We start from the raw sequence: 27845 nt of genomic DNA, 5'->3' as shown, positions 1-27845 counted from the left end.
CTCCTGCCCATAGTGGCCCTACAGTTGTTCCTCCATGAGCTGCTTCTCAAGCCCGAGATGGTACATGCCAATCTGTCACCTGGAATATGTGTGGGCTTCGACATAAGCTGGATATTCTAGAATGGCTCCAAAAGACAATAGTCTCTGATATTATTTGTACTCAGTAGACTCGGTGCCTGGTTTAGATCTTGTTGGAGGGGAATACTCCATCACAAACGTGACCGATGCCCCATCCACCGTATAATGATCTCCATAGGATTTAATAGGCTCGTATAGCAGATGGGATATCCGTCAAGTTTGTGACAGTATTCCCCTCTGCAAAGATCTAAATCACGTCATTGGTCTCTGGATCCAATTTGTTTTGAGGGCTTCTCGTCCCATTTTCTAGGTTACCTATCATCCTTTTCAGGGTGAGCAAAGGGTGGCCTGCTGATTTTAATTGCAAATACACCATCTGTTGTTACCAAAAGGTCTATGTCTATTTTGCCTCATTCCCAGTTTCTTTGGCTTTCACCTAAGGCCTGCCCCTGACTTAGTGGTGGTCAATTTCTACAATAATGTATTTGATTAGACATGCAATATGGTGTGCACTAGAAGCAGGGTTGGAAGCCTTCTTACGCTTAATTCATTCTAATTTCATTACACCATGTGGAGGTGACTTTAATATTTTTTGTGGGCTAAGCGAATCAGTGGGATTAAAAATACATAAGGGGCAGGTATCCCGCATTTCTGGCATAATGAGTATAGTAATGCACTTAACTAATTAATTCTAAAATATGACCTCTTTTTACTTACAAGTAGTTGTACTGACAAACAGATGTTGATTCCTTCTTTTATAGGTAATAAATTGGTTAGTTATTTTCGTGTTATCCCGACTGCAATAGCGATCACAACCCCCTTGTTCTGTCCATATCCTCTTGGGTCAAAATGTTAAGAGATTCTGATTGCATTGCTCTGGTAAGACTAAACAGTGTACGTATGAAAAGGACAAGGACTGACCCTAATTTCCTTTTACATCAGCTATTTAAAAGGAACACTGTGGAATTCGATTATTGTCTGGAGATGGTGGTGGATCATGAAAAGCTACTGGCTTCCTTTGACATGATTAGCAGGTCACTAGGCTCACTTCATTCATGTTCAACAACCTCTAATAATTTCCAATAATACATGTGATTTGACCACTGGGTGTACTATGGCTTCCAAGCTCCTGAAATCAGCTTTACATGGTACCCTAAGGGATCACTTAGCCATCATACTACTGCACAAGAATTGTAGGCAAGTTTTAGCAGCCAGGAAAAGGAACTGCAAGAAGAGGCCTGGTCTAAATTGTTAAAGGCTGCTGAGACACACAACCCTAGGTTGTTATGGAGAATGGTTAACGCACGATTTTTTAAGCATAACAGTATTTCTGAGGTCAATTGTTTTGACCCTTATGAGGCATGGATGCCTCATTTTTCGACCATCTTTGATTTCGCTTGGGAGGTCTGCCGACCAGCTGAGGGTGATCAAAACCTGTGTTCAAAACATCTCCCATTAGATATCACTCTTTAGGAGGTTCTCCTTGCCCTTGAACAAAGCAGAAGCAGGTAGGTCCCAGGCCCGAAGGGGTCCCAGTCAATGCTTTTAAAGCTTCAAGGGATCTATGGGGCCCCATCCTGACACAGGTGTTTGATTAGGCAGGAGAATGCAAGATTCCCCCTCTTGGGCTGTGTCGGTTATTGTCCCAATCCTTAAGAAGGGAGACAAGGCAGACCACAAATGTTATTGCCCTATTTCCCTCCTAGATTACTCAGCAAAAGCGATGTGCAGGATTCCCCTGCCGAGACTCAAGGATTGGGCAAGGGAAAACTTCATGCTTTCAAAGATGCAGTTTGGTTTTAGGAAGGGTGTGGGTACAACTGAGCAATGCATGAACCTTGAGTTTCTGACTAGCAAGTACACCATGGCTAAGTTTGGGACCCTCTATCTTTGTTTTGCTGAATTAAGCAGAACCTTTGATTTAGTCGACCATTCTATCCTTTGGTCTACTTTGGTCCCCCTTGGTGCCCCAGAAGAATTTTTTTTTTTGGCCCATCTTTATAGGAACCTTTCATCAAAGGTCCGGTATGGCCCGAATGGGGAATGCTCTCCCCCTTTTGGATTGAGAAGGGGAATTAGACAGAGTCAAGTACTGACACCTTTTTAGTTCTCCCTTGTTATCAACAGAGTGGATGGTGCTCTCCAAGCCGTGCAGGCCAATGCACCCAGTGTGGCAGGTAGGCCTGTTCCTGTCTTGTTATATGCTGACAACACAGTTTTATTATCTAGGACACCAAAGGGCCTCCAGAAACTGATGAATATATTTGAGGATTTTACGGTTTCCAAGAAAATAATTATTAATATACCCAAAACATTTGTTGTGGTCTGCGGGAAGGAAAAGCAAAAATGTGGAACTTTCTTCATTGGACATTCACCTATTGTTAGAGTTAACTCCTTTTGCTATTTTGGGATTCTTTCTGCAAGCAACGGTGCATGGTCTCAACAGGTCACTAATGCTAGGGTACAGGCTGTCCAGGAATAGCTAGGGGACGTTTCGTAGGGTTTCACACAAGCTGGACAATCGACCGGTTAAAGAGATAGTTGACATATAAGGCTAGAGGATTGTCAACTGCCACATTTGGAAGAGGTCTGTGGGGCTATACCCCTCGAGTCAGAGGATAATTAATCTCTGAAACAGCTGCTATGTCTGCCTTCCTCAGCCTCATCGTGATTATACACAGGGAGGATGGTTTGCAAGTTTTGGAAGATCTTCTCCTTGTAAAACCCCTATTACTGTGGCTCTCAATGGTGACCAAAGCAGAAACTGGTTCAACCAAATCAGTCATCTCAGACTTTCTTGCTCTGGATCATGTTTTAAACATCCCATGGCTCTCTTACATTTGTGTGTCCTTTAGTAGCTTATTTAGTTCAGTTCAGTTTCAGTCTAAATCTTAATTTCAGCCAGAAGTATGGCCATAAAAGTGCAATAGACACCGTAAAAGCAAGCAGTCTTCATTCCAGGGTGATACGACTGATATATTTTAAACTTCTACAACTACTGCACAGACTGGGAATTAATAAAACATAACCAAAAAAATAGGCAACACCATAATACATTTAACAATATAAACAGATCAGCTAAGAGACAATTAAAACAGCAATGAATTCCTCCTTTTTACAGCTCATTATAGGAAGAGTCCAACACTAACAATCCGAGGGTGATTCCAAGATTTGGAGAAGTTCAATGAGGTCCGAATACCTTGCCCTTTAACCAGAGGAAGCAAATACAGCTTGCTAAATTCCTGGTAGAATTTACAAGAGAAACACAAATTTGTAGTAGGCTTTGATGTGATCATTCATTGCAGGGGCATGTTGTAATACTAGCCATTTCAAACTACCTGAGTAGAAAGGAGTGAAACCCAAGCAAAATTGCATGAGCAGCATTCTCTCCGGGTTAGGTATGGAGCCATCGCTGGTGACACGTGGGGGCAATGGGGCATATTCTCTGACCATGGTTTTAGACAGTTAAATTTTCTCTCTAGTGGTTCGTCTTTTTTGGTTGAACAGAGACTTTACACAGACCAAATCTTGCTTAAACATGCTGTAAGGATGATCAAAAAATGTAAGGATGATCAAAAAATGGTGGCTCGCCAACTTAACATATTAGAGTCCCAACTTAACATATTGGAGCCAAGGGATGGACACCGCCTTATCAGACTTCAAACAATCCAGAAGAATTTCTCTATTGAAGCCAGCATGTGGGTTAGTCCCTATAGAGCGACACAGCATTAGAAGTGCTAAATTAACGGCATCTGCTACATACTCCATCCCTAGGTCCTGGTGAGCAATACAGATGGAGCAGGTGGGTGGCACTCCCAAGAGTCTCTGTAGCACTCTATTTGGCACACTTTGAAGGGGCTTAGAATTAACACATCCCCACAGGCTGGCACCATCCGATAAAATGGGGAGGCATTTTCTCCTATAAATCTCCAGCAAAGATGTTTTTTTTTTTTATTATTGCCAGGATCGAGTAACACCGAAACAAAAAATGATACATTGTCACTTTCAGTGAAAATAAAAAGTTGTGTATAATCATTCAATAGAAAATTAAACCATAAACAAATAAACAAATTCAGCCAGGCTTATCTAAGAAATAATCCCCCCAGATCAGGGAGAACTCTTTACCACTACCTACTCTGCTAGTATATCTCATTGCCTGAACCCTGACTTGCGTCATCTTACAACGCCATTCTTGACTAGTGGGAGACAGCTCAGAATGCCAATTTCTTAACAGAAGAGATCTAGCATCCACAGTGGCGATAAATACGAGCTTCGCCCACCTAGAAGGGAGCCTTGCCTAAGGGTCATAACCCAAGCTCATCAGCCGAATGCTGGGAGATATGGAAACCTGCGCCATAGTTGTTAACATCTTAAACATTCCAGCCCAATACCTCTGTATACATTGGCATGTCGCAATCACATGAGTCAAGCCTGCCACCCCTACTTCCTTACAACGGAAACACAAATCAGGATAGCCGGTCCCCATGTGGGACAGGGCCTGCGGGGTTCGATACAATAACCATTTGCTGAAAAATATAATTCGGTGCCAGTTTGCCCCTCTAAGAACTGAGAAATCCAGACAATTAATGCTCTCCCAGCATTCACTTGAAAGCTCTAAGCCCTCCTGACGAGCCCATTTCCTTTGAGCTTTTATCCCAAGATCTGCTTTGTCCCTGTCTGCCAGAAGCCTTCTCCATGACCCTGCAGTCCTTATCTAAGGAGGATCCACCAATTCTGAAACCAACGACTGGGCGTTAATAATAGAATTGACATCTAAATCCCTCAAAATATGTAACAAAATATTATAGGATCCAACCAAAAGGAAGTCATTTTTGACAGCAGACAGAATATTTAAGGGAGTTTCCCAGTTGTCATTGGCACGAATATCCCCAATTTTACTGAATCTAGCGTGCTCCCATCTCCTTACTAAGTCTTCATTAAGCTGAGCACCAGAGTGCACCAAGATCTTTGTAAGAGGAGTGTCAAAATGAAAAAATGGGATTGAATGTTTTCTGAAAAAGTCTGATCTTCTCTTAAAAAAACATTTGAAAATCTTAATAGCGAACTTTTTTAGGCGATTTCGCCAAAAGTGCTATATTCTAAATATTATGCTCCCTACATATTAAATCCCGAAAATCATTAAAGAACCTACAACCTGCCAAATGATCCATTTTAAAGCTAGCACAGTAAAGTGCAAAAAAAGCAAAATAATAGTCTTTGAAATTCGGCAAAGCTAATCCCTACTTTTTGTATCCGCATATAGTATACTTAATGCGGCTTGAGCCTTCCAGTTTTGCCAAATAAAAGGGCGAAATATGGACTCCAGCTTTCTGAAAAAGTTTTGCGTTAGAACACACGGGACGGCTGCAAAAAAAATTTGAAGAGTGGTAAAATCGACATTTTAATTAACGCAGTTCGACCTATTATAGAAAGGGGAAGGGACCCCCAGCGGGACAGCAAAGCCTGAGTTTTCTGAAGTAATGGAGCAAAATTTAGATATTGGCAGAGAAATAAATCCCTAAATATCTCTTTGGATTGGCATTCACACAACATCTTAATTCAGGAAGCAGATTGATAGGAGAGGTGCCGCAAAGAATAATATCGGTCTTGCTCATATTGATCTTATAGCCACCAATTTGCTCAAACTCATGAAATACATTAAAAACCGCTTCCTGAGAAGTACGTTCTTTATCTAGAAACATGATGATGTCATCCGCATAGAGTTTGATCTTTCCCATTAACTTTAAAGGAGGTTGAATCTGAATATGTTGTCTAATTTTAATGGCTAGAAACTCAATAAAAGGAGCAAATAGTATGGGGGATAAAGGTCAACCCTGCCTAGTCCCTCGTTGTATTTGAAGTTGGCAGACGCACTTTGAGTTTATAATAATATTGGCTTCCGAATTTAAGTACAGCCTTTGAATTAGTGCAGTAACCTGAGAGGGCACCTTGTAGCTGGACAATACTGCAGAAAGCGTGTCCCGTACAACCAAGTCAAATGCTTTTTCCGCGTCTAGTAAAAGAATGAGGGCAGGGACTTTATTAGAAGCAAAATAATCAAGAGCCTCAGCCAAAAAATGTGTATTGGTAGCAAGTTGCCGGCCAGCTATAAACCCATTTTGATCCGGATGCACCAGTTTGTTCACTACCCCATTAAGGCTATTGGCCAAAAGTTTTGTAATAATTTTGTAATTTGTATTTAACAATGAAATTGGACGATATGCATTGGGGTCCTCCCTGTCCTTGTTTTTCTTAGGAAAGCTAACCACGTTTCCTGAATGCCAGGTCTTAGGAATCTGCTTGCCCATCAGTAGGCCATTAATTAAGGCCAAAAAATCATGCATTGATAAAAGCCTTATAAAACTCAGCCGGGAAGCCATCCGGTCCACAGGCCTTCCCCATGGGGAGGTTCTTAACAACGTCTAGGAGTTCTGGCTTCGTAAATGGCTGTAACAGCACCTCACAGTCTTCGTCTGAGAGACAGGGAATATCCAGGTCCCTCAGGAATTTCTTAGTAGATCTGGGATCAATGACTGGGGCATAGCTATAAATTTGTCTATAATGCCCCAGCATAATTCTATCGATGGCTCAGGGGTCAGTATGTCTAGCCCCAGTGACAGGACATCTTAGAGCGTGCATGATATTACCAGCAATACGATCTCGAGCTTGCCATGCCAAACATTTTCCTGTAAAGGTACTCTCTTCATAGACCTTTTGTTTATAAGTCCGATATTCTATATCCACCTTCTAAAAAAGTTATCAGCCAATGCCTTCTTAGCAGCTTCAAAAGACTGCCTATTATTTTCTGAGGGAGCATGTAGATAGGCAATTAAACACTTTTGAACTGCCTCTTCCAGTGCAGTGATTTGTTGTCTCAGAAACGATTACTCAGCTGCCTCTTCGGCAATTACCCAGCCCCTAAAAAAGGCCTTAAATGAATCCCAGACCACAGCTGGAGTTTGAGGATCCCTGATTGCATTTGAAAAAGTCCCTTATTTCAGCCTGAGAGATCTGTAGCCACCCCTCATCCAAAAGAAGCTGGAGATTAAAAAAAAAAACCTTCTAGTCTGAATTGTAGGAGCTTTGGAATAGAGAGACACTTCCAGCAACAGGGAGGTATGGTCTGAAAGGCCAGAGTGCTGGACCGACTGAGTTCTATAACACAATGTTTCTGATATCAGAAAGAAATCGCTACTAGAGGAGCTTTTGAACCGAGTGGAAATACCAGTATATTCCCTCGCATCAGGATGGTTCGTTCTCCAGGGATCATAGAGCATCAAGACCTTAACATAGTCTTTTAAAATGTTTTGCAACTCTGGGTTTGTGTTGTTTCTTACCCCTAACTGTAGTATCCAAAACTGGATCCTGAAGGAAATTAAAATATCCTCCAATAATGATTTTGCCTGTTAATTGCAAAAGGGAGTGAAAAAAGGCTACATATGGAGCTGGGTCATCTAACAGAGGGGCATAAAAACTAACAAAGACAAATCTTTCTTTGACAATTAAACACTGGACCCAACACCGTCGGGGTCAAAAAGAAATCAAGTGGCTGTGCATTGAGGGCTCTGGCTAGGAAGACTGCCATACCTCTGTGAGCCACTGAAGCTGCAGCGACTACTTTAAAATCAGCCATTTTTTTAAACATGTGGAAATCCGGAACTTCATTAACCGGAATATGAGTCTCCTGTAAAAGTACAACTGAGAGATTTAAAGCGGTAACCCTTTCCTCAATTACGGACCTTTTCCCACAGTTATTTAATACATTAACATTCCAGGAGAGTATTCTTAATGGAAGAAAACATTTTGTCATTGATTTACACCCTGACCTGGTCTGAATAATATCACCCACACTATGGAGTTAAATACTGTATAATAGGCATAGCAGCGCTCTAAAGTGACAAAACGGATCCTGGTGTCCGTACCTCCCCCCCCCCCAAACCCACTCCCTCCCTAACCCCCCCAACCCTCACCCTCGGAGGCCAACACCTGGAGCCCTCCCGTCCGGGCAACCCGAGGCCACACCCCCCACCCTCAACCTTCCCTAACCTGGTGCCTTGACATGGCACCCTAAGCCACAGACTGGAGAGAGTCTAAAGTGCAAATAACCTGGACATGCATTGTAGACGCTATCGATAGAATCACACATTTTCTTGCAGCATCATCATCCCTCTTAGTAAAATATGTATCTCGCCCTGCCTTTCTCTTGTTAAGCTTTTTCTACCCCGGCCCCACCCCCCCCTTGTTCGACCTGACTGCTCAGAGTTTTGAATTACATGTAGCAAGCATTTAGCAGAATCAACTGTATGAATAAAATTTGAATGACCCTGAAAAAACACTTTAAGTTTGGATTGCTGCACAAGTCCAGCCTGAGCCCCAGCTTTTTGAAATGCCGGAATCATCCCTTTCCATTCTCTTCTCCGATGCACAGCCACCACCGACATATCTGAGAAAATCTTAAATGCATAGTCACAGGGAACCTGGTAGATTTTAGTCTTAATTGCTTGCTGAAGAATCCGTTCCTTGATGCGAAAATCACCAAAATTCAATAGAATAATGCGAGCGTTGGGAGGCTGCACTGCGGGGATCCGATGGGCCCGCATGATGGTGAGATCCGAATGCTTGTCCGTTGGTTCTGATAGAACATGACGTTGAATAAGACCAGTGACCAGATCTGTGACTGTCTGGCCATTTTCACGGCCTTCAGGGACTCCCGTGAATCTCAAATTAGATCTACGTGAACGATTTTTGCTGTCGTCAAGCCAAGTCTGTAGATCTAGCAGGTCCACCTGACACTTTGCTAGGGACGGTTCTACAGTCACACGGACATCCTCAAGGTCAGAAACTCGCTGTTCGATATCCGTAATTCGCAAACTAAGTTGTTGGATATTACTACAGATTAAGTTCAATTGCGATTCTGTTCTCTGATTTGTGTCATCTTGCGAAACTTTCAGAGTTTTTAATTCCCTTAGTATCTGCAGGAGTAAGTTATCGGGGGGGGGAGGGTGTCAGTACTTGCTGTATCTTTCAGATCCTGAGACAGAGCCCCATTTTGACTATTTAACTCAGAAGACCCAACAGGAGTAGCAACATTAGGGGAGGATCCAGCTACTGTGTCTACCCTGACCCTGCTGATTGACTCGCGCAGTGGGAGAGAAACTGAGCTATCTGCCTGAGGGGCAGAGACGCAGATGTTAATCAGTGAAGGGTAACCTCTTTCTGGCCTTTCCCCACCCCAAACAAGGGATAGAGTGGCTTGGAGGCAGAGTCCATATCCGTCACCTGGCCGCAGGAGGTCTCAGAGTTCCAGCTAGGGGTCGACTGAGTGAGCAATGGAGAGCCTTTACCAAATGATCCCGGACTGGGATCTGAGTTGGATGGCAAAACTCTTAATTCATCAGATGGACAGTCAGAGCTAAGGTGAAGGCTTGCCAAATTGTTCATGGAGGGTGGTAAATTATGAGACAGGGGCGAAGTAGAGTTAGAAGTTAAATCTATGGCGGATGGTAGGGCAGGTCCTAAAGATGGAGCCTTGTGTATGTGGTTATCCGAAGGATATTCTAGGAGCCTTGGCGGCAGAGCAGCCTGTGCCCAGCAAGTGATGTGTAGAACGCTGCATCATCAAAGGTCACGGAGTAGCTGTGTCCCACCTTAAACGCGCTTGTCCTGATATTTTAGGCGCAATTGAGTTGTTAGCGAAGCACAGAGAAGGGCTGGCAAATCGCACCAGGGGCAAGTCTCAAGACCAGTGTTTTAAGTAAGTAATTTCCACTCTAATAGCTCCCTTACATGGAGAGGAAGCAATGGTCTGTCTTAATCCTCAAAGTGCGACTGAATCCGCATTTGGCTGAGTGCAAACAGGAACTAGCAGAGCCATAGTAACCAATAATGTCCTTTGGGAAAATAGTTCTCTTAATTAGAAACCCCCTGGCACGCTGAACAAGCCTGGCAGTCAAAGTCCCACAATATATTAGGCATTGACTAGGAATTCTCACCTAAAGAGCCAAGGCCAATATAATTGAAAGCGGCCTTTCAATTCAGTCTTCTTTTTTTTTTCTCCTTTTTTTTTTTTTATTTACGTCGCCTGCCTCACCTCCGTGTGTCGTGCCGGTCTCTCCCTTGCCGGCGAGCTATTGCAGGAGCCGAGAGGTTGTAGCCACGAAGTCAACAGTCAGGTGGTTCCACCCTCAGCTCCTGGGTTACTCCAGCGATACTGCACTTGCCGGGGGGTGCGGGTAGCCACCGGCTCCGTAATCGGCTGCTTCAGCCCCGTTTTGGCCGATACAGCCAGTTCAGGTGCCGCTCCCCTTGATCCGAATTTCGGCGTCCTGCTTGCCGCTGCGCTCGTAAGTAGAAAGAAATACTGTGTCCACAGCGCGTCTCACTCCGACGTGCACCCTCTCCCTGTGTCTGAGGCTAGCCACGGAGCATGATGGGAGCTTCCTGCCGGATACCTGCCAAAGGCACTCCTAAAGATGGGTTATAGGCTTTTTCCTGATGTGGCAGGCCAGGACAAAATAATACTCTGTAGAGCCAGTGAATTTCTGCCTAATAGTAGAAATGCAAGGTCGCTAAGTATCTTTTAGTCAAAGACCGCTCCTAGATAAGAGAATTCAGGGATAAGGGCCACAGCTTGGTCTTGCAGCTTTATACCCCTCATCATTGTTTGCCCTAAATCGCATGACATAATAAATGTTTTGGAGTGATTTGTGGCCGGACCCAGGAAACCCATGAAAGACACAAATGTACATTGTGTATGTGTATGTGTATTGATAGCAATATATCTGGTAGAGACATATTCTAGTTTCAGATTCCTTACCTTAGAATTTCCCCCAGAGATTTTTCTTTGAGCAATACCCTTGCGCGTCGTTAGGTGGCATTGGTCGAATCCGCGGGCGTTGTTGGCGTAGTACATAGATGCCTCCTCAGAGCAGTGAAGTCAGTTTCTTTTCACGACTTTCCACGCCAAAGCGCATTGCCACAAAGAACACTGAAATTGGTGCGCGAGAGCTAAGGCCCTGAATAGGGAAGTCCAGTCCCTAGAAATAAGATCAAAAATTGGAAGGATGGGTGGGTCGGTAAGGAATTTGCAAATAGATTATGTCTGTACCAGATATACCGCTACTGAAGGTAAGTAACAGGTTCATCTGATAGAGACTTCTGGTGGCAGATTCCTTACCTTAGAACAGATACCCAAGCAGTGCCATACTCGGAGGTGGGCTGTGAACCAAGATCATGCTAGAAAGTCCTGCAGGACCGAATGACCAAAGTAGCCGTCCCTACAGACCTGACTGTCCAGGCAATAATGTTTAGTAAACGAGTGCAGGGATGCCCACGTAGTTGCCTGGCAGATGTCCAGGATAGGAACTCCGCATGCTAATGCAGTGGAAGCAGCAGTTGCTGTGGTGGAATGAGACAGAAAGCCCTCAGGGCATTGCTTCTTTGCCAAAGCATAGCACATTTTTATGCAAAGTAGTACCCATCAAGAGATGGTATGTTTTTGCACCGCCTTCCCTTTCTTCGCACCCACATATCCAACAAAGAGTTGAATCTTTAGTACGATTGAGATAGAATGTCAACCCTCTTTTTAGATACAGGCGGTGGAGTCTCTTTTCCTCATGAGAAGGACGTGCATGTGTGTAAAAAGTAGGCAAAGTGATGGACTGGCCTACATGAAAAGATGTAAGGACTTTGGAAAGGAATGAGGCCCTAGTGCGTAACACCACTTTGTCAGGGTGCACAGACAAAAATGTGGGTTTAGAAGATAGAGCCTGAAGCTCACTCAGTCTGCGAGCAGAAGTGATGGCAACAAGAAAAACAGTTTTGAAAGTAAGGAGCCGTAAGGGACAATTGAGCAACGGCTCAAAGGGAGCACACAATAAGTAAGTAAGGACAAGACTGAGGTCCTACTGAGGAATGATAAACGAAGTGGGAGAAAATACATGGGTAAGACCCTTAAGGACTCTACTAACAATAGGAAACTTAAAGAGTGAAGGCTGATCAGGCAGCCCAAGAAAGGTTGAGATAGCTGCTAAATAGCCTTTAAGGGCGCCCCTGCTGGGCCAAAGAAAGAATGAACAAAAGAACCTCAGAAAGGGGATGAACAGATTTGTTGGTACACCATGCCACAAATTTATGCCAACAACAGGCATCTACAGTTTTGGTGGAGGGATGCCTGGCTGCCAAGATTACATCACAGACTTCGGGTGGAAGGTCACAAGGCGTCAACTGCCGCTACTCAATCTCCATGCATGAAGGCGGAGATTGGACAGGTTCAGGTAGAGAACTGTCCCCTGTTGCTGCGATAGAAGATCCTCCCAAAGGGGCAGTCTGAGTGGAGGACAGGTGGCCATATTCAGTAGCTCTGGATACCATACTCTCCGTGCCCAGTCCAGACCCATCTAGATTACTTAGGCCTGGTCGTTCTTGATCTTTTGAGAACTCTGGACAAAAGTGGTATAGGCGGGAAGGCGTAAAGGAGGCCGGAGTTCCACTCGAGATAAAAAGCGCTGCAGAGCGAGTGCTGCCTTGGAAACTACAACGCGCAAAACAGGTGACATTGTACGTTCTATGCAAAGACAAACAGATCTAACTCCACTGCTGAAAGAGACCTTGCGTCACCTCCGGATGGAGATGCCATTTGTGATCGGCTATGGTAGTGTTGTCCGTGAACACTTGCACCACTTTCCCTTTGAGAGAGGGAAATAATGCTTTCAATGCAAGCCTGATCGCCCGGAGCTCCAAAAGACTGATATGGAATCCAGACTCCGCCGGAGACCAGTCAGTCATCGAGGTAGTGGAAGACTGAAACCCCCAACCTGCGCAGATGAGCTGCAACCACTGCCATCACTTTCGTGAACACCCGAGGAGCGCTGGTAAGGCTGAAGGGGAGCACGGTAAATTGAAAGTGCTCATGACCTACAACGAATCGTAGGTAACATCTGTGGGCAAGCAAGACAAGGATATGGAAATAAGCATCCTGCAAATCCAATGCTACCATCCAGTCTCCTGGGTCCAAGGCAGGTAGGACCTGAGCCAGGGTGAGCATTTTAATTTTCTCCTTCTTGAGGAAGAGATTGAGGGCCCGAAGGTCTAGCATAGGACGTAGGCCCATGTATTTTTTGGGCCCTAGAAAGTAGGAGGAATAACAACCACAACCTACTTCTTGCACAGAGATCCTCTCTATGGCTCCCTTGTCTAATAGAGCAGCGACTTCCTGGTGGTGAAGTGCCAAATGATCCTCTGGAACATGGCTGCATGATCAAGGCATGGCTGGTGGAGCAGTCTTGAAGGGGAGGGAGTAGCCCCTCCGAACGATCTGCAAAACCCACCTGTCTATAGTGATGGATTCCCAGTGGGGCAGGTGATCCCCCAGCCAACTGGTCCGTAGTGAGGGGACAGACTAGGAGGGTTTGGAGTCAGCAGCGGCAGGGGTAGACTGGGCAGAGCTCTCTAGTTCCCTGTCCCACGGCCACGTGGGATTCCGTGTCCCCGGCCACACATGGGCGGAACCGCATGTGTAGTACGGTGGCTGGGAAAGTGACGCTAGAGGGAGCCCCTTCCGTGGCCACAAAAGGGGCAAAAGGCAGACTATTGGGGATGAGGGGCAGTCGAAAGGCCGAGGGACCGAGCCGTAGCCCGGGAGTCCTTGAACCTTTCAAGCGCCAAGTCCGCCTTGTCTCCAAAGAGATGGGTGCCATCAAAGGGCATGTTCATAAAGGTCTGTTGGACCTGTCCGAGAAACCAGATGTTCTCAATGAGGCATGGCACCTCAAGGCCACCATTTCAGCAACCGATCTACCCAGAGAGTCAGCTGTGTCCAGCCCACATCGGAGCGTGAACTGTGCAGCGTCACTCCCATCGATAACAGCTTGGGAGATCATAGCACGGACCTCCTCCGGTATCTGTGGCAAGACTTGTGCGACCGTATCCCACAGAGAGTGAGTTTGTGGCCCAAAAGGCATGCAGTGTTCACTGACCGCAGTGCTGGACAGGAGGAAGAGAACATCATCTTCCCAAATAGGTCCAGTCTTTTTGATTTCCTATCTGGAGGTGTAGAAGGGAATGTGCCAGAGGATGAGGATGCTTGGATAACAAGGCTTCAACACGTGGGGTGATGGGACAGGAATTTAGGGTCGTTCAGGGTAGGCTGATGGCGGTGTGCGGTTGTCCTGTTCACAGGAACCCCTGTGTTGGGTCTGGACCAAGTACCCAAAAGGACATTGGTGAGAGCTTCATTGAATGGAAGGAGAGGCTCAGAGGTGGAAACCCCTGGTTGAAGCATCTCCGTCGAGAGATTAGACCTGACCTGAACAGTAGACAGCTCAAGGCTGAGGACCTCAGCCACCCTACTGACCACCATGGAATAAGTAGCTCCTTCCACCGTAGCCATGATAGGAGGACACAGCCTGCCAGCGTCTGAAGAGGTATCCAAACCACTGGTCTTGCCCAACTCCTGTGCTCAGTCCAAGTTAGAATCATCCTGGTATTCATAAGGGTCCAGTGGCCCCTCCAATCCTTCCCAGTATTCATACCCTTAAGAATGAGGGTCAGGATCCAACCTGGGGTGAGTAGACCCCATCGAATCTGAGTCGTTGGGGATCAGGATTGGGCCAACGTTGATAGTGGGTACCACCGATGTTGGGAGTGTCAGCAGTCGGACCTGCGCTGGGGAAGGTCTTGATGGTACAACCAGCATCGGTATGGATCTGGAAGTGGATCCGGAGTGGACCTCGGTGGCCGGACCTGGAGCCGTCGGCGTGGAACCCAAAGGCCCTCCAACTGTACCCCCTGGGCCCAAAGGCACCGTAGCAGGGTTGGACCGCCCAAAAATGAGGATCATGGCATCATAGAATTCTCTTAATTCGGCAGGGGTCGCTTCGGCTCCCAGAAACTCAGGGAGGCATGGAGTGGACCCAAAAGTAGGCTCCCAGGACAGAGGCCTAAAGCGCTGATGCTCCTCCTGCGTTGTATCTGCTGAGTGACGGGGTGAAGTTGAAGGATGACTAGATTTCTTCTACTTCTTCTTACCATGACTTGAAGACTTAGAGGACGATGGGTGGTGGTGGCTCCACGAATGGTCTTGAGACCTTCCTCTCGAGCGAGACCGGGACCGATGCAGAGTCAAGCACCGAGCTGCCATAAGCTTGAGGAGCCACTCGCCTCAATGTCTTCAGGTGCATGGCCCGGCACTCTGAGCACGACTTCGGGTCGTGGTCGCACTCTAGGCACCATAAACAGACCTGATGTGGATCCATAACCGACATCATGCGGTGACAGTCCTTGCAAGGTTTGAATCCGGTCTTCAGGAACATCTCGGTGCACCAAAACTTCACCAAAAATATGACAAAAATGTTGAAGCAGTCACTAGGGTAGCTCTCTCCGGATCAGTGGATGGCACAGAAAGAAAAGAACTGAAGCCACTTCGCTGAGGCGGCGTCTATGAACTACTCCTGAAATCATTACGGCGACTATGACGCCAACAACGCCCGAGGAGTTGATCGACGCCACCTAAAAACGCTAAAGGATATTGCTCAAAGAAAAATCTCTGGATCCAGTATGATGCCTGGGTGAATTTCTAAGGTAAGAAATCCGCAACTAGAAGTCTATATCAGATTTATCAATTAAGGCCTTCAGAGCATTGGGGGTTCTAGTTGATAATACTGTGTCACCCATGTAGAGCAATACAGTGACCTTTCTGCTGGCAACAGTTGGAATAACAGTGACTTTAGCGCACAGAACTGAGTCCAAACCAATAGCATTATCACAAGAAAATCAGGGAGGCTAAAACACACCCCTGATATACCCCTTGTCCAATCCTGAATCCCTCAGTCTTTTTACCTGAGGGGCCATAGTGGACCACAGCAGAAAGATCGAAATACAGGGCCCTCAAAAATAAAACCAAATACCATCAACCCCTAGGTCGATCAGTATCTCCCAAAGCTGTGATCTTGCCACACTGTTGAAGGCGCAGGACGGATCCATGAAGGCTAGACACATGGAGCCCTGCATATCAATGGCATACTTGCTTATCAGTAGATTTAGGTTAAAACATTGCTCCACTGTGTCCAGACCCTCACAGATTCTGTACTGCACCTCTGACAGGATCCCAGTTTCCACCAGCCAATTCCACATGGTGGCTTAAAACCACTCTGCCAACTATTTTAACAGTCGAGTCCAGTAGTGAAATTGGACGGTAACATTCTTAGCTTATTTAATATCTCTGTTCTCCAAGATCCCCTTAAAACCTTAACTCTTCATAAAAATCTCATCAAGATGTTTTTTATTTAATCACAGGCAGGACAGTAGACTGTATGCTGAGTTAAAGAAGTCGACTGTGGCCTATTACATGACAGCTGGCCTACAGGAGGGTTGTCAGTATTACTTAGCTTGTGTGACTAATATTCGCATCATGTTGTACCGTCAGGATTTTGTGCTGGCACAGCACATCATCTGGTTGCATTTCCAGTAATGAAGATACGCCCTTCAGATACAACACCTTGCCCTTGTGATGGGCGCACAAAGAAAAACACTCAGTACTTTATGCTTTTCTGTGGTTTCTATGCGCTTCTGAGGAGATACCACTTTAAACCAATCTTCCTGGTACATAGTATTAGACACCATAAGTCTGCATTAAGCTACTTGTTTGCACTTGACAACCCATTTGTGTGTTTAAATGTTGCTTTTTTGATTATGAAGGCAATGCAATTTAGGAAAAAGATTGTTTGAGATGAGTTTGTTTTAGCTATAGTTTTAACATATTTGTTTATTTCCATATCTGTATCCACTTTATTATGAAGTTAATATAAATCAGAAAAAGGATGGTCTGAAATGATGTTGTTTTAGCTAACATTTTAACATATCTGTGTATTTAATCCTGTATATTTTTAAATTGCAGAAATTATGTTTGTACTTATATGGCTGTTTTTCAATCTGCCGAACAAAGTTACTGACAGAACCGAGTGACAATAATCTCAAGAATCTTGCACACTGTCTGCTGTAACAAGATAAGTTGAATTTTTATGCACAATGTTTAATGCTGATCTCCTGTTCTATTTAAGTGGTGTCCAACATCACTCTATATTGTTATCTGTACAGCCAGTTGGTGTCGATTTGATGAGTGTATTTAATACGAATGCAAAGCAAATATATTAAAGATTTACATAGTTTCATGTCTTAAACAAGTAGGTAATAATCTTTCAAATCAACAGCTCTGGGGTAATACTGTTCAATCAATTCCTCATATGTATTCAAATTAATTCTGTAAATTGGCAGATTTTATTAGATTTCTATTACATAAGTAATTGCTATCAGCCAAATCCATGGATGAAAAAACAAATCCGATAATTGAACCCTTTAAGATTCCAAACCATTCTATTACACAGTGCACATTATTTATGCCTCACTTACATTCTATGCCAGTTATCTTAGTGTAAGACTTCAGAAAAAAATGTTTGATCGTTTAGAGAGTGGAAGAAAAGGTATTGAAACTTAATTTGTCTTGCTATACTTACAGTATTATAACCTTATCTGAAAAGGCACACTCTGTAATGCAGTCTTCTGTCCAACAGGAAATGCATTGTGAATGATACAGAATGGGAGTTTTAGATCGTTATGGAAATGACAATCATTCACAAGAAATAATGAAGCTAAGACCAAGAACAAACACCTTCTTACTAGGAATTTTTAAGCTGCTCTTCACCTTTATTAACAGTGCTCTATGGTCTTACAGTTAAAATCGGTTGAGTGTTGAAAATGTTTATTTTCTAAAAGGATCATCCCATTTAAAAAAGCCATCTGGGTTGGTTAGGACAGTTCTCAAGAACCCAGTAAAGTAAGACTATGGAATTCCTATTATGGTAATTGTTAAAGATGCATGACTATTAAGGAGAAGTTAATTTTCTTAACACTGGATTGCTAACTAAAACATAATAACTCAAGTATTAAGCTGAAAAAGCAACAAAAGACGCAATCTGTACCAGCAGTAAGTTAACTTACAGGTTTCTCTCCTTCCTCACTGAAGCTATCAATGAGGGGTACTCTCTCAAACAGCATGAACATGTGAGACGCTGACATCTTGGCTTTAGCATAGTCTGGAGCAAAGGAACTAGTCTGCCCCAATGCCATAGCACCAAACACAATGGCTGAAAACACACTGAAAGGAAAGAGACAAAAATAGACACTTGTGTAAATACTGTTATTTACTTGTTCTGATCAATGATGAGGTTACACAAAATGAAAGAACACATACTAATACATGATAGCATATTATATCACTGGCTGTAAAATGAAATAGCGATAAATGACTGTGTATTATTCCAGATGCTGCAAAATGAGTAAACGTATACAAATCTAGAAAAGTGGTTTCACAACCCGGTTTAGGGGGCCACAGTCAAGCAGGGACTACTGGGTCTCATGCATGAGGGCTGTGGTCATTTGACTCTAATGTTCTAAGATATGTCTTAGTGTGTAAACTGTAAACTGAGCCAAACACAACTCCTTAAGCCCCTACCTCTCAGTGATAACGACACAAGAATTACAGGCTTCTCTGGGAGGTAGTGAGGTGTGGTTCAAGCTCACACCTCATCAATCATTTGCAAGGCAATAATTTCAATGCCTAATCCAGTGCCTATCGTTGTTAAACATAAAGTGCTTTACAATGCACAGAAACAAAATTACTACACACTACAGAATAGATGTGGACATTTCACTGGGGTGGATACATTAGGTAATAGTTATCTTTTAAACTTGACATCATTCATTCAGAATGTAATTACTTCTACATTTGAACATAAATCCAACATACTGTGAAATACATAGTCCAGTACTTACTATAGGCATTAGAAACACTCAAACTTCCTAAAGATTTGACAAATACTACTATTTAACAATGTATAACATTTTAGTCTAAATGATCATTCATATCACTAGCAATGTCACGTTCACTCATTGTCACTATTAGCATTATGTGTAAAGCATTAAAAATATATTTCCAGATGGGGCGTGGCCAAGACTCACATGGACTTCAGGACCGGCGGCCGCTAGTTCTCCCTCAATGCCCATCCTGAGACAAGATTAGAGTGGAGGAGATTCTGCTGGACCCCCGAGATCCCTGGGAAGCAGGTGGACACTATTGGGGTTACATGTGTTGCCCCGAACTGACTTTTTAAGCCACGGAACACAGCTACCCAAAATGGCGGCCGTCCCCACAGGCCGGGAACCAGGAGCGACACTGTGAGGTGGAGAGTCCAGAGTGCGGCAAGCCCCTCCGATTATCGGCACAAGTGGGGGGTCAGAGGCCACGGGCCAACGTAAATGCCCGGGTCGGCTGACGCTCGTACGCCTCTGATGGCGGAGGCGGTTGAGTGCGGCCACTGCTGAGGGCCGAGGTGCTTCACGGAGGAGGTGCGGCAGATGGGGCAGATCGGGAAACTCGAGCTCCGCGAGAGACACGGATCCGTGCGCTGGAGCCCTGGCCAGAGACCCATGTGCCGAGGGACTGGGGTGGCGCCACCTCAGACCAGACGCCTGGGCCTCGGAAAACAGAGAGAGTCTGGCTGAAGACACGCGGAGGCGGAGTGTGCTTCCCCTGCGGCCTTGCCGGTAAGAGAGAGACATGATGGTGGGGCTTTGACTTACCCATTCCACTGAAGATTCGCACCACTGGGGAGGGAGCTGTCCCCTAGGGGAGCGCAGGAACACTGGCACCTTGGGCACCTCTAAAGGCACACTAACGTGGACGGCCAGAGAACTCAGTAAGAGGCGGGCGCTTGGGAAGGGGCCCACAGCTAAAGGAAGAACAGAGTGAACGCGGCTGGGACCACTAAAGAAGGATTGTTTCTGCTAGTCTCCAGGGCCGGTTGCTGAACTTCAGAAACAAGGAACAATGTGACACAACAGACCATCAGGCCTTCCGGAGGATGGGACACACCACAGATAGGAGATATTTTCAAAATTTTAAGCGTGCTGCGCCGTGAAACCCCAACTTAGGCTAACATTCACTTTACTACGAGACAATGCTACCTCATCATTGTATAATCCAGACCCACTGACGCGAGTGAGCAGCGAGAGAAATACCCCTGGCATACGAATGGGGAAGACCCTTAAAAAAAGAGACTGCGACATGGGAGACCCCTTACGTCCCAGACCGCTCACGGGAGGGACAGACCCGGTCGCGTACCCAGTACCGGAAATAGAAACCACTGTGCCAACACTCCAGGATGTGCTTCAAGCCACAGCAGCCTCCCGGACAACGTTGGAGGTTAAAATAGACATGCCGAGCATAGTCCTGGGCCTCCTACAAGATGATCATTAGCGGCTAATAGAGAGAGTTACCACAATGGAACGAGACTTGGCGGACGGGGTTCCCACCTTGGCTCTAGCGAATAGCCGGTTGATTACCATAGATAACTGCCTCAAGGTGCTGGAAAATCGGGCGGAAGATGCAGAGAACAGAGCGAGACATAATAACATCAGAGTTATAGGTATCCCAGAAAAGAGTGAAGGTTCTGATATAGTTGGATTCCTGGAGAACTGGCTGCAAACAGTGGTTCCCCCGGAGGGACTATCCACCTTCTTTGCTCTGTAAAGAGCACACAGAGTACCTAGCAAAGGACCACCTCCAGGTACTCCTCCGAGGCCTGTGATAGCAAGACTCCTACATTTCAGAGATAGAGACCATATATTATGCCAAGCCTGGCAAAAAGGTGAGATGACAACAGCAAACAGTAAAATTTCCATATTCCCAGACTTTTATCTAGAGGTGCAACAACGAAAGGCGGAGTACGCCTCCGTGAAACGCAAACTTTGTGACCTGGAGATTCCTTACTCTATGTTGTGCCAGACTCCGGGTGGTCACGTCAACTGGAGCGGAATTGTCTTCCACTTCAGAGGAGGCTTGGGACTGGTTGGAGTCAGGCTCTGTCTCAGATCCGAATAACATGTCTCGCTACAGCAAGAAGAAACGGCGGCTTAGATCAAGAAGGCGACAGCCAACACATAGGGTTGACCCACCCACCCCAGAAGAAGTACAGGAAAAAAAAAACGGGTGATGGAGGCGGTTGCATTGTTCGGCGGAACACTTCAGGGTTCAGACACGGCTTCACCCTCGAACCTACAGAAGGAAGATGGACATTCGGACTCCGGCGGCGAGACTGTGACCTCTACCCAATCGAGCACAGTTCTACCTGCAGTTACCCCGGGAATGGCTGATAAATTAATTTAACTGAAAGGGGCTACCATGACTTAATTAACACTGTGCTGAGTCACCCAACAGGCAAGCTTCTGAATAAGATGGTGCGTCTGATGGAGCATACGCCGCCCGCACTACTAATGTTATAGACTCCCTCTGGTAATATTGTCTCATCGTACCTGATACACAAACGAACGAAGAAGGGGGGGTCAGGCCCCAGGTGCCCCGGAGCTCTCAGCTGTCAAATACTGAGGTTGCTATCCCCACACTTACTGGGTGTTACACAGTAGAGACTATGCTCACTGCTGAAATACTGTTGTTGTTTAATAGTTTGGCCAAAGACATCATGTCCTTTGCCCCGGGGAAGGGGAGTTGGGACAACAGTTGTTTAGTTATAATCCAAGTCACGCCCTGTTGACTGGACAAGCTGCATACCTGTATAATGTTGGGTGTTCAATTCACTATTGATGGGTAGTCCGTTGAATCTGAAATTCCTTATGTGGAATGTTCAAGGGATACGTTCCATGGCTAAGAGTCATAGGGTATTCTCCTTTCTCACTAGGCGGGGAATCCACATAGCGATGCTCCAGTAGACACATTTAGATGCTAACAAGACTCTTCAGAAGTGATGGCAGGGTCAGGTCTACTGCACCACCTATTCCGCCTTTGCCAGAGGGACACTAATTTGGGTTAGGTCAGGAGTGCCCTACCAGCACATGACAACCATTATTGACCCGCTGGGTCGATACACTGTAATTGCCGGAAAACTGGATGGTAGACCGATAACCCTGGGTAGCATCTATTGCCCTAACACAGATCAGGGGGGATTTTTGGTCTCCATGTCGGCAGCGTACTTAGCGGGTCCAATACTCTACGGAGGGGACTTCAATTGTATAGCAGATATAGGTGGTCATTCTGACCCTGGCGGTCTTTGACCGCCAGGGCGGAGGACCGCGGGAGCACCGCCGACAGGCCGGCGGTGCTCCAATGGGGATTCCGACCGCGGCGGTAAAGCCGCGGTCGGACCGGCACCACTGGCGGGGTCCCGCCAGTGTACCGCCGCCCCATTGAATCCTCCGCGGCGGCGCAGCTTGCTTCACCGCCGCGGGGATTCCGACCCCCCCTACCGCCATCCAGATCCCGGCGGTCGGACCGCCGGGATCCGGATGGCGGTAGGGGGGGTCGCGGGCCCCTGGGGGCCCCTGCAGTGCCCATGCCACTGGCATGGGCATTGCAGGGGCCCCCGTAAGAGGGCCCCTACAAGTATTTCACTGTCTGCTGCGCAGACAGTGAAATACGCGACGGGTGCAACTGCACCCGTCGCACAGCTTCCACTCCACCGGCTCGATTCCGAGCCGGCTTCATCGTGGAAGCCTCTTTCCCGCTGGGCTGGCGGGCGGTCTGAAGGCGACCGCCCGCCAGCCCAGCGGGAAAGTCAGAATTACCGCCGCGGTCTTTCGACCGCGGAACGGTAATCTGACGGCGGGACTTTGGCGGGCGGCCTCCGCCGCCCGCCAAGGTCAGAATGAGGGCCATAATGTTGGATAGATCACAGCCCCCCTTACCTTCATACCCAACCATTTGAATGACCCAATCATACTAGACTTAGCATCAAAACTGGGGACTGGTAGACACTTGGCGCGTCCAGCACACTGATGACCGAGACTATTAATTTTACTCACCTATGCATGATTTACATGTCAGGCTAGATACCTTTCTCTCCTCACGAGAGGTGCATGGGCTGGACCACGCGAGTGAATACCTCACTCGTACAATCTTAGATCATAACCCACTATTTCTTAGTCTGGGATGGTCCAGAGTACGAGCACCAATACCTACATGGCGGCTTCAGCCTTCTCTGCTGGAGGACGAGGCCTTTAAGCACACCATTGGTTTAGCAATAGACACTTATTTTGAGACCAATGAGGGCTCGACTACTTCCAAATTACTAGAGTGGGACACGTTTAAGGTGGTCATCAGGGGGAATTGTCTCCCAGCAGCGGCCGGTGAAAGGCGCGCACTGCTTCGTGATATAGAAGAGGCCGAACGAAATCGGAGAAGGATAGAGCGGCAATGTCCCAATTCCCCAGATTTGCAAGCGTCTCTCTTGTCCGCACGCGAAACAACTATAGTAACGATGGACCTGTCGCGCTGTTATGATTATAGGGCCTTTTGGCACGGACGCACGCAGAGGGAGACCGCGCGAGTTCCTTGTTGGCATGGCTGGCGAACCCAGCAAAGAGAGGCTCAGTTACAGTAGAACTCATACAGCCTGGGGGAACTTGCATTGGTTCCCAATAGGCAATTAATGATGAATTCCGTAAATACTATGGAGACTTATACACTAGCAAGGTACATCCTTCGGATGAGGACTACAAGCCTTCCTGCGTCATCTGCTACTTCCTACTGTGTCAGCCCAAGATGCAACAGCACTGGGTGCACCAATCACGGTAGCGGAGGTGAAAGAAGCCATAGCTACTATGGCACGTAATAAAACGCCTGGCCCAGATGGGTTCCCAATAGAATTTTATTCGACTTACCAGTCCAAGCTAGGACCAAGACTGGCATCTGTCTATGAGGCGGCCATTGAATGTCAGACCCTCCCAATCTGTGGCCGTGAAGCCCTGATCACACCATTGTTGAAACCTGGGAAAATCCAAACGGATGTGGCTTCGTACCGCCTTCTATCGATACTTGCAGTAGACTATAAAATACTGAGTAAAATATTTGCGCTCCGCCTCATGCCTCACTTGATACATTTAGACCAAGCTAGATTTATTCCAGGACGCCAAACGGCACTGAATATATGACGCCTCCTTGCTTTACTACATGGCGATGGATATGACAAACGGGAAGCGGTAGTCTTTGCCATTGACTTCGAAAAAGCCTTCGACAGTCTGGAATGGCACTATTTATATGAAGTACTTTGCAAGTTTGGGTTAGGCGATCGCTTCATAGCCTGGATGAGACTGTTGTACAGTGTCCCGACGGCTCCTGTCCGAACAGGCAACACTATCTCTGAAAGTTATGGGGTGGCTAGGGAGACTATGCAGGGCTGCCCTCTCTTCCCTCTGCTCTTTGCGTTAGTAATAGAGCCATTGGCTTGCATAGCCAGAGAGGGTAGAGCTTATAGAGCTATCACTCTGGCAGGACAAACCCATCATATAGCATTGTACGCAGATTAACTCTTTCTGAGAGATACGGAAAATGATCTGCGGAGAGCTCAGGCACTGTTAAAAGAGTTTGGTGACTTGTCTGGGCTGAAAGTGAATTGGCAGAAATCCAGCCTATTCCCGACTATGGAGGGAAGAACTGCCCACCCGACATTGGGGAATTGCAGTGGGAACCTAGAAGCCTGACATATTTAGGTGTCCATGTTTATCACAATGCCCGGAACTTGTTCGAGGGCAATGTGCAGTGGGCTCTGAGAGGCGTTAGGGGTTCAATAGGAATCTGGGCTACCCTGACAATTTCAGATGTGGGCAGGGTGGCGCTCTTGAAGATGATAGTCCTCTCCCAACTGCTATATCTTTTTACGACCTTACCAGTGTGGATCCCGAGTGGTTTCTTTAAAGAACTGAATTCTATTGCCACAGGATTTATATGGGGAACGGGTAGACGAACACTGGCGCTCACACTGCTACAATGTTCTCTCGAGGAAGGTGGACTGGCCGTCCCAGACTTTGAAGCTTATTATCTGGCAGGTCATCTACAATGGTTGACCAGATGGATGGCAAGCTGTGTGACGCCTGAACATGAAGTGTTAACTTTCACCCGAGCTTGCCACATTGGCCATGGTCATCTTGGGTCTTGGCCTCCCAATGACCTCTAGGCTTCAGGCAATAGAGGTTATAAATAAATGCTGGCAACGTCACCTCCGTAAGATAAAGTGCCTCAGGTCTTACGCTCCTGAGACACCGATGTGATGACTGTTATTGCTGCTGCATAGGGGAAATTGGGGGGAGGAATCCAAATATGGGAGACGGTTGGGGCACTACCCTGGGTGCCCTATATGAGGCAGACTCTTTGTTGCCTTTTGAGGACTTTCGAATCCGATATCAGAATTCAGCAGGGAATTTCCTACTCCATAGGGCGATCACAGACATGATGGTATGGAGCCATGGGGACACACAGGGCGGTGACCTGCCTTTACAGAAAAATAAGGACCACAATGTCCCAACCACTGACAGTTCTTAAGCAAAAAATGGGAAGCAGACTTGGGATCCTTTATAGAAGACAAAGACTGGGAGTAAATCCTGACTTGGACCCCGAGAGCCTCTAGGAACGCCCAATTTAAATTGATCAACAGGTATGTCTTACACAGAGCATATCTGACCCTGGGTAGCATTAAGAGAAACGTCGGGGCCTCAGGGGCCGGGTTTCCCAGATGCGAGGAGGAGGGTGCTGAATTCATCCACATGTTCTGGCTCTGGCCAACATTACGGGGATACTGGCACGTGATCATGCAGCTCCTTATTGAAATTGTTGGGCGGGAGGTACCTAATGATCCTAGACATTGTTTGTTGGGAGGCCATGGCCGTCAGACCAAACACAAAAAACACTAATCAATTTCAAGATCTCCCCTTGGTCATTGGCCAAAAGAGAAATTGCAATGACATGGAAGGCAGCAGGGGGACCACAGATACACACTTGGAAAAGGGAAGTCCTAAAATGGGCTAAGGCTGAGGAGACGATAAGACATCGGGAGGTACGGAGAGGCCAGGGCCCAGTAGAGAGGGCTAGAGTTTGGAGTACACTAGTGTACGACTGGGAACAGTGAGAGGAGGATACATCAAACTCCTGAATACCACACAGGGCCTCAGAACTAGACACTAGCAAAAAACTTCGAAACTACCCACAGTAAAATAAATATCCCCCGAGACAGGAACGAACTAGTAAAACTAGCTAATAGTATATATAAATTATCATCTCACAGAGTAGCACAAACACCCTGAAACCTTCAGACATATAGCACTGACCAGGCACACGAGCAGCAATCAGGGAGGGACGGGGGGAGCGAGGGAGTTTGACCCCCTCAGAGAGAGGCCCATACCATAGAAATGTTAAGAATGTCTACTTGGATAATCCTTGAAACTAGGCTTACCGACTCCTTATTGTATACTCTTGCATAAATTGTGATTCAATGGAAACTGCAAGCTGCATGCCAAATAGTGACATGCATACTGTTGAAAGAGATTGACATAACTTTTTATTGTTGAACTCCAGAGCCCTCTTTGGGGGGAAACGCTTTGTATTATTTGTTTTATATTAAAAACCAATAAAATGTTTGGAAAAAAAAAAGAGCTGTATTTCCATACTTATGCTTTTTGTGGCAAAACTGTGCTAACGCAGTTTTGCCTCAAAACGTTTAGCGCTGGCTTGTGTCATTTAACAATGCCAGACGGGCGCCGTATTTATTGAATGGCGCAAGCCGGCGCTAAACTTGGGCTAGCGTCTTAGAAGAAGACGCTAGCCAGGGCGGGGTGGCGGTAGGGTAGGAGGGGGTTGTACGTCAGAACATGACGCTAGCCTGGTTAGAGGCAAAAAAAATGCCTCTAACCAGACTAGTGCCATTTCCTGGCACACAACCATCAAAAACATGACTCCTGTCTTAGGAAAGACAGGAGACATGCCCACCACCCAAATGGCCAGCACAGGGGACAAGTGTCCCCTGGGCATGGCCTTTGCCCCCTGTGCCATGCAGGGGGCCCCAAGTTGGGGCCCCCAAAATAGCACTTAAAAAAAGAAGAAAACATACTTACGAATACTTACTTAGGATGGGGTCCCACATCCTCTGTTGTCCCTCTGGTGTGGGTGGGGTTGTTACTGGGGCTTTGGAAGGGCATTGGACTCATTCCAAGGTATTTAACCATGGAGATGCGTCCACAGGTCTCCTAACGCCTGGTCTGACCCAGGCATTAAATAATGGTGCAAAGCAAGCTTTGCACCATTATTTGGTACCTCCTTCCACCTGCACGTCATTTTAGCATGGGTGATACACATGGGGCTATGGGGATAGCACACTTTTTTAGATGGGAACACCTACATTGCATCTCATTGACGCATGGTAGTTGCACGCATCCAAAATATGGTTCAAACTCCTACATTTTGACATTAGACGTGTCTAACATCAAAATATAAATATGGAGTTATGTTTGCGTCGAATTTGCGTAAAAATATTACGCACATTCGGCGCAGAGTATAAATGTGCCCTTGTGCTGTGAGCTTTGCTAAAACTTATATTTCCATCTATTAGCTGCCCACTATGGTCCACAGCCAAAAAAGTAAAAATGTAGAAATAATGTAGCTGAAGCCATCCCAAAAGACAGGGTACGAAATAATACTTAAGAGCACACTGAGAAGAACACTTACATAAGGTTATAGGATTCCACATGACAACAAAACAAATTTCAGACTGTCTAACAAATATGCTGGAAATGTCAACACATTGTAAACAAGTAACTGAAACAGATGCTGTTTCTTTTTGATGATAGATTACGCTTTATAGTACACAGTGAGCATTTTGCCTGATAATGAGGGCCATCAAAACAATTATCCATTTTGTATGTTATACGCATTA

General features: G+C 46.1%; 1 protein-coding gene across 1 annotated transcript in view; it reads right to left on the bottom strand.

Moving 5' to 3' along the window:
- LOC138261971 (ATP-dependent translocase ABCB1-like) overlaps window positions 1-27845 on the bottom strand; it is a 519774-nt gene that overhangs the window by 56475 nt on the left and 435454 nt on the right. The window contains 1 exon segment of the mRNA XM_069211572.1: window positions 18073-18229. Coding sequence (XP_069067673.1) covers window positions 18073-18229 — 157 coding nt within the window.

The sequence above is a fragment of the Pleurodeles waltl genome, chromosome 10 (genome assembly GCF_031143425.1).
Source record: "Pleurodeles waltl isolate 20211129_DDA chromosome 10, aPleWal1.hap1.20221129, whole genome shotgun sequence".
In the NCBI taxonomy this organism is placed as follows: domain Eukaryota; kingdom Metazoa; phylum Chordata; class Amphibia; order Caudata; family Salamandridae; genus Pleurodeles; species Pleurodeles waltl.
This window is presented reverse-complemented; position numbering and strand designations above follow the sequence as displayed.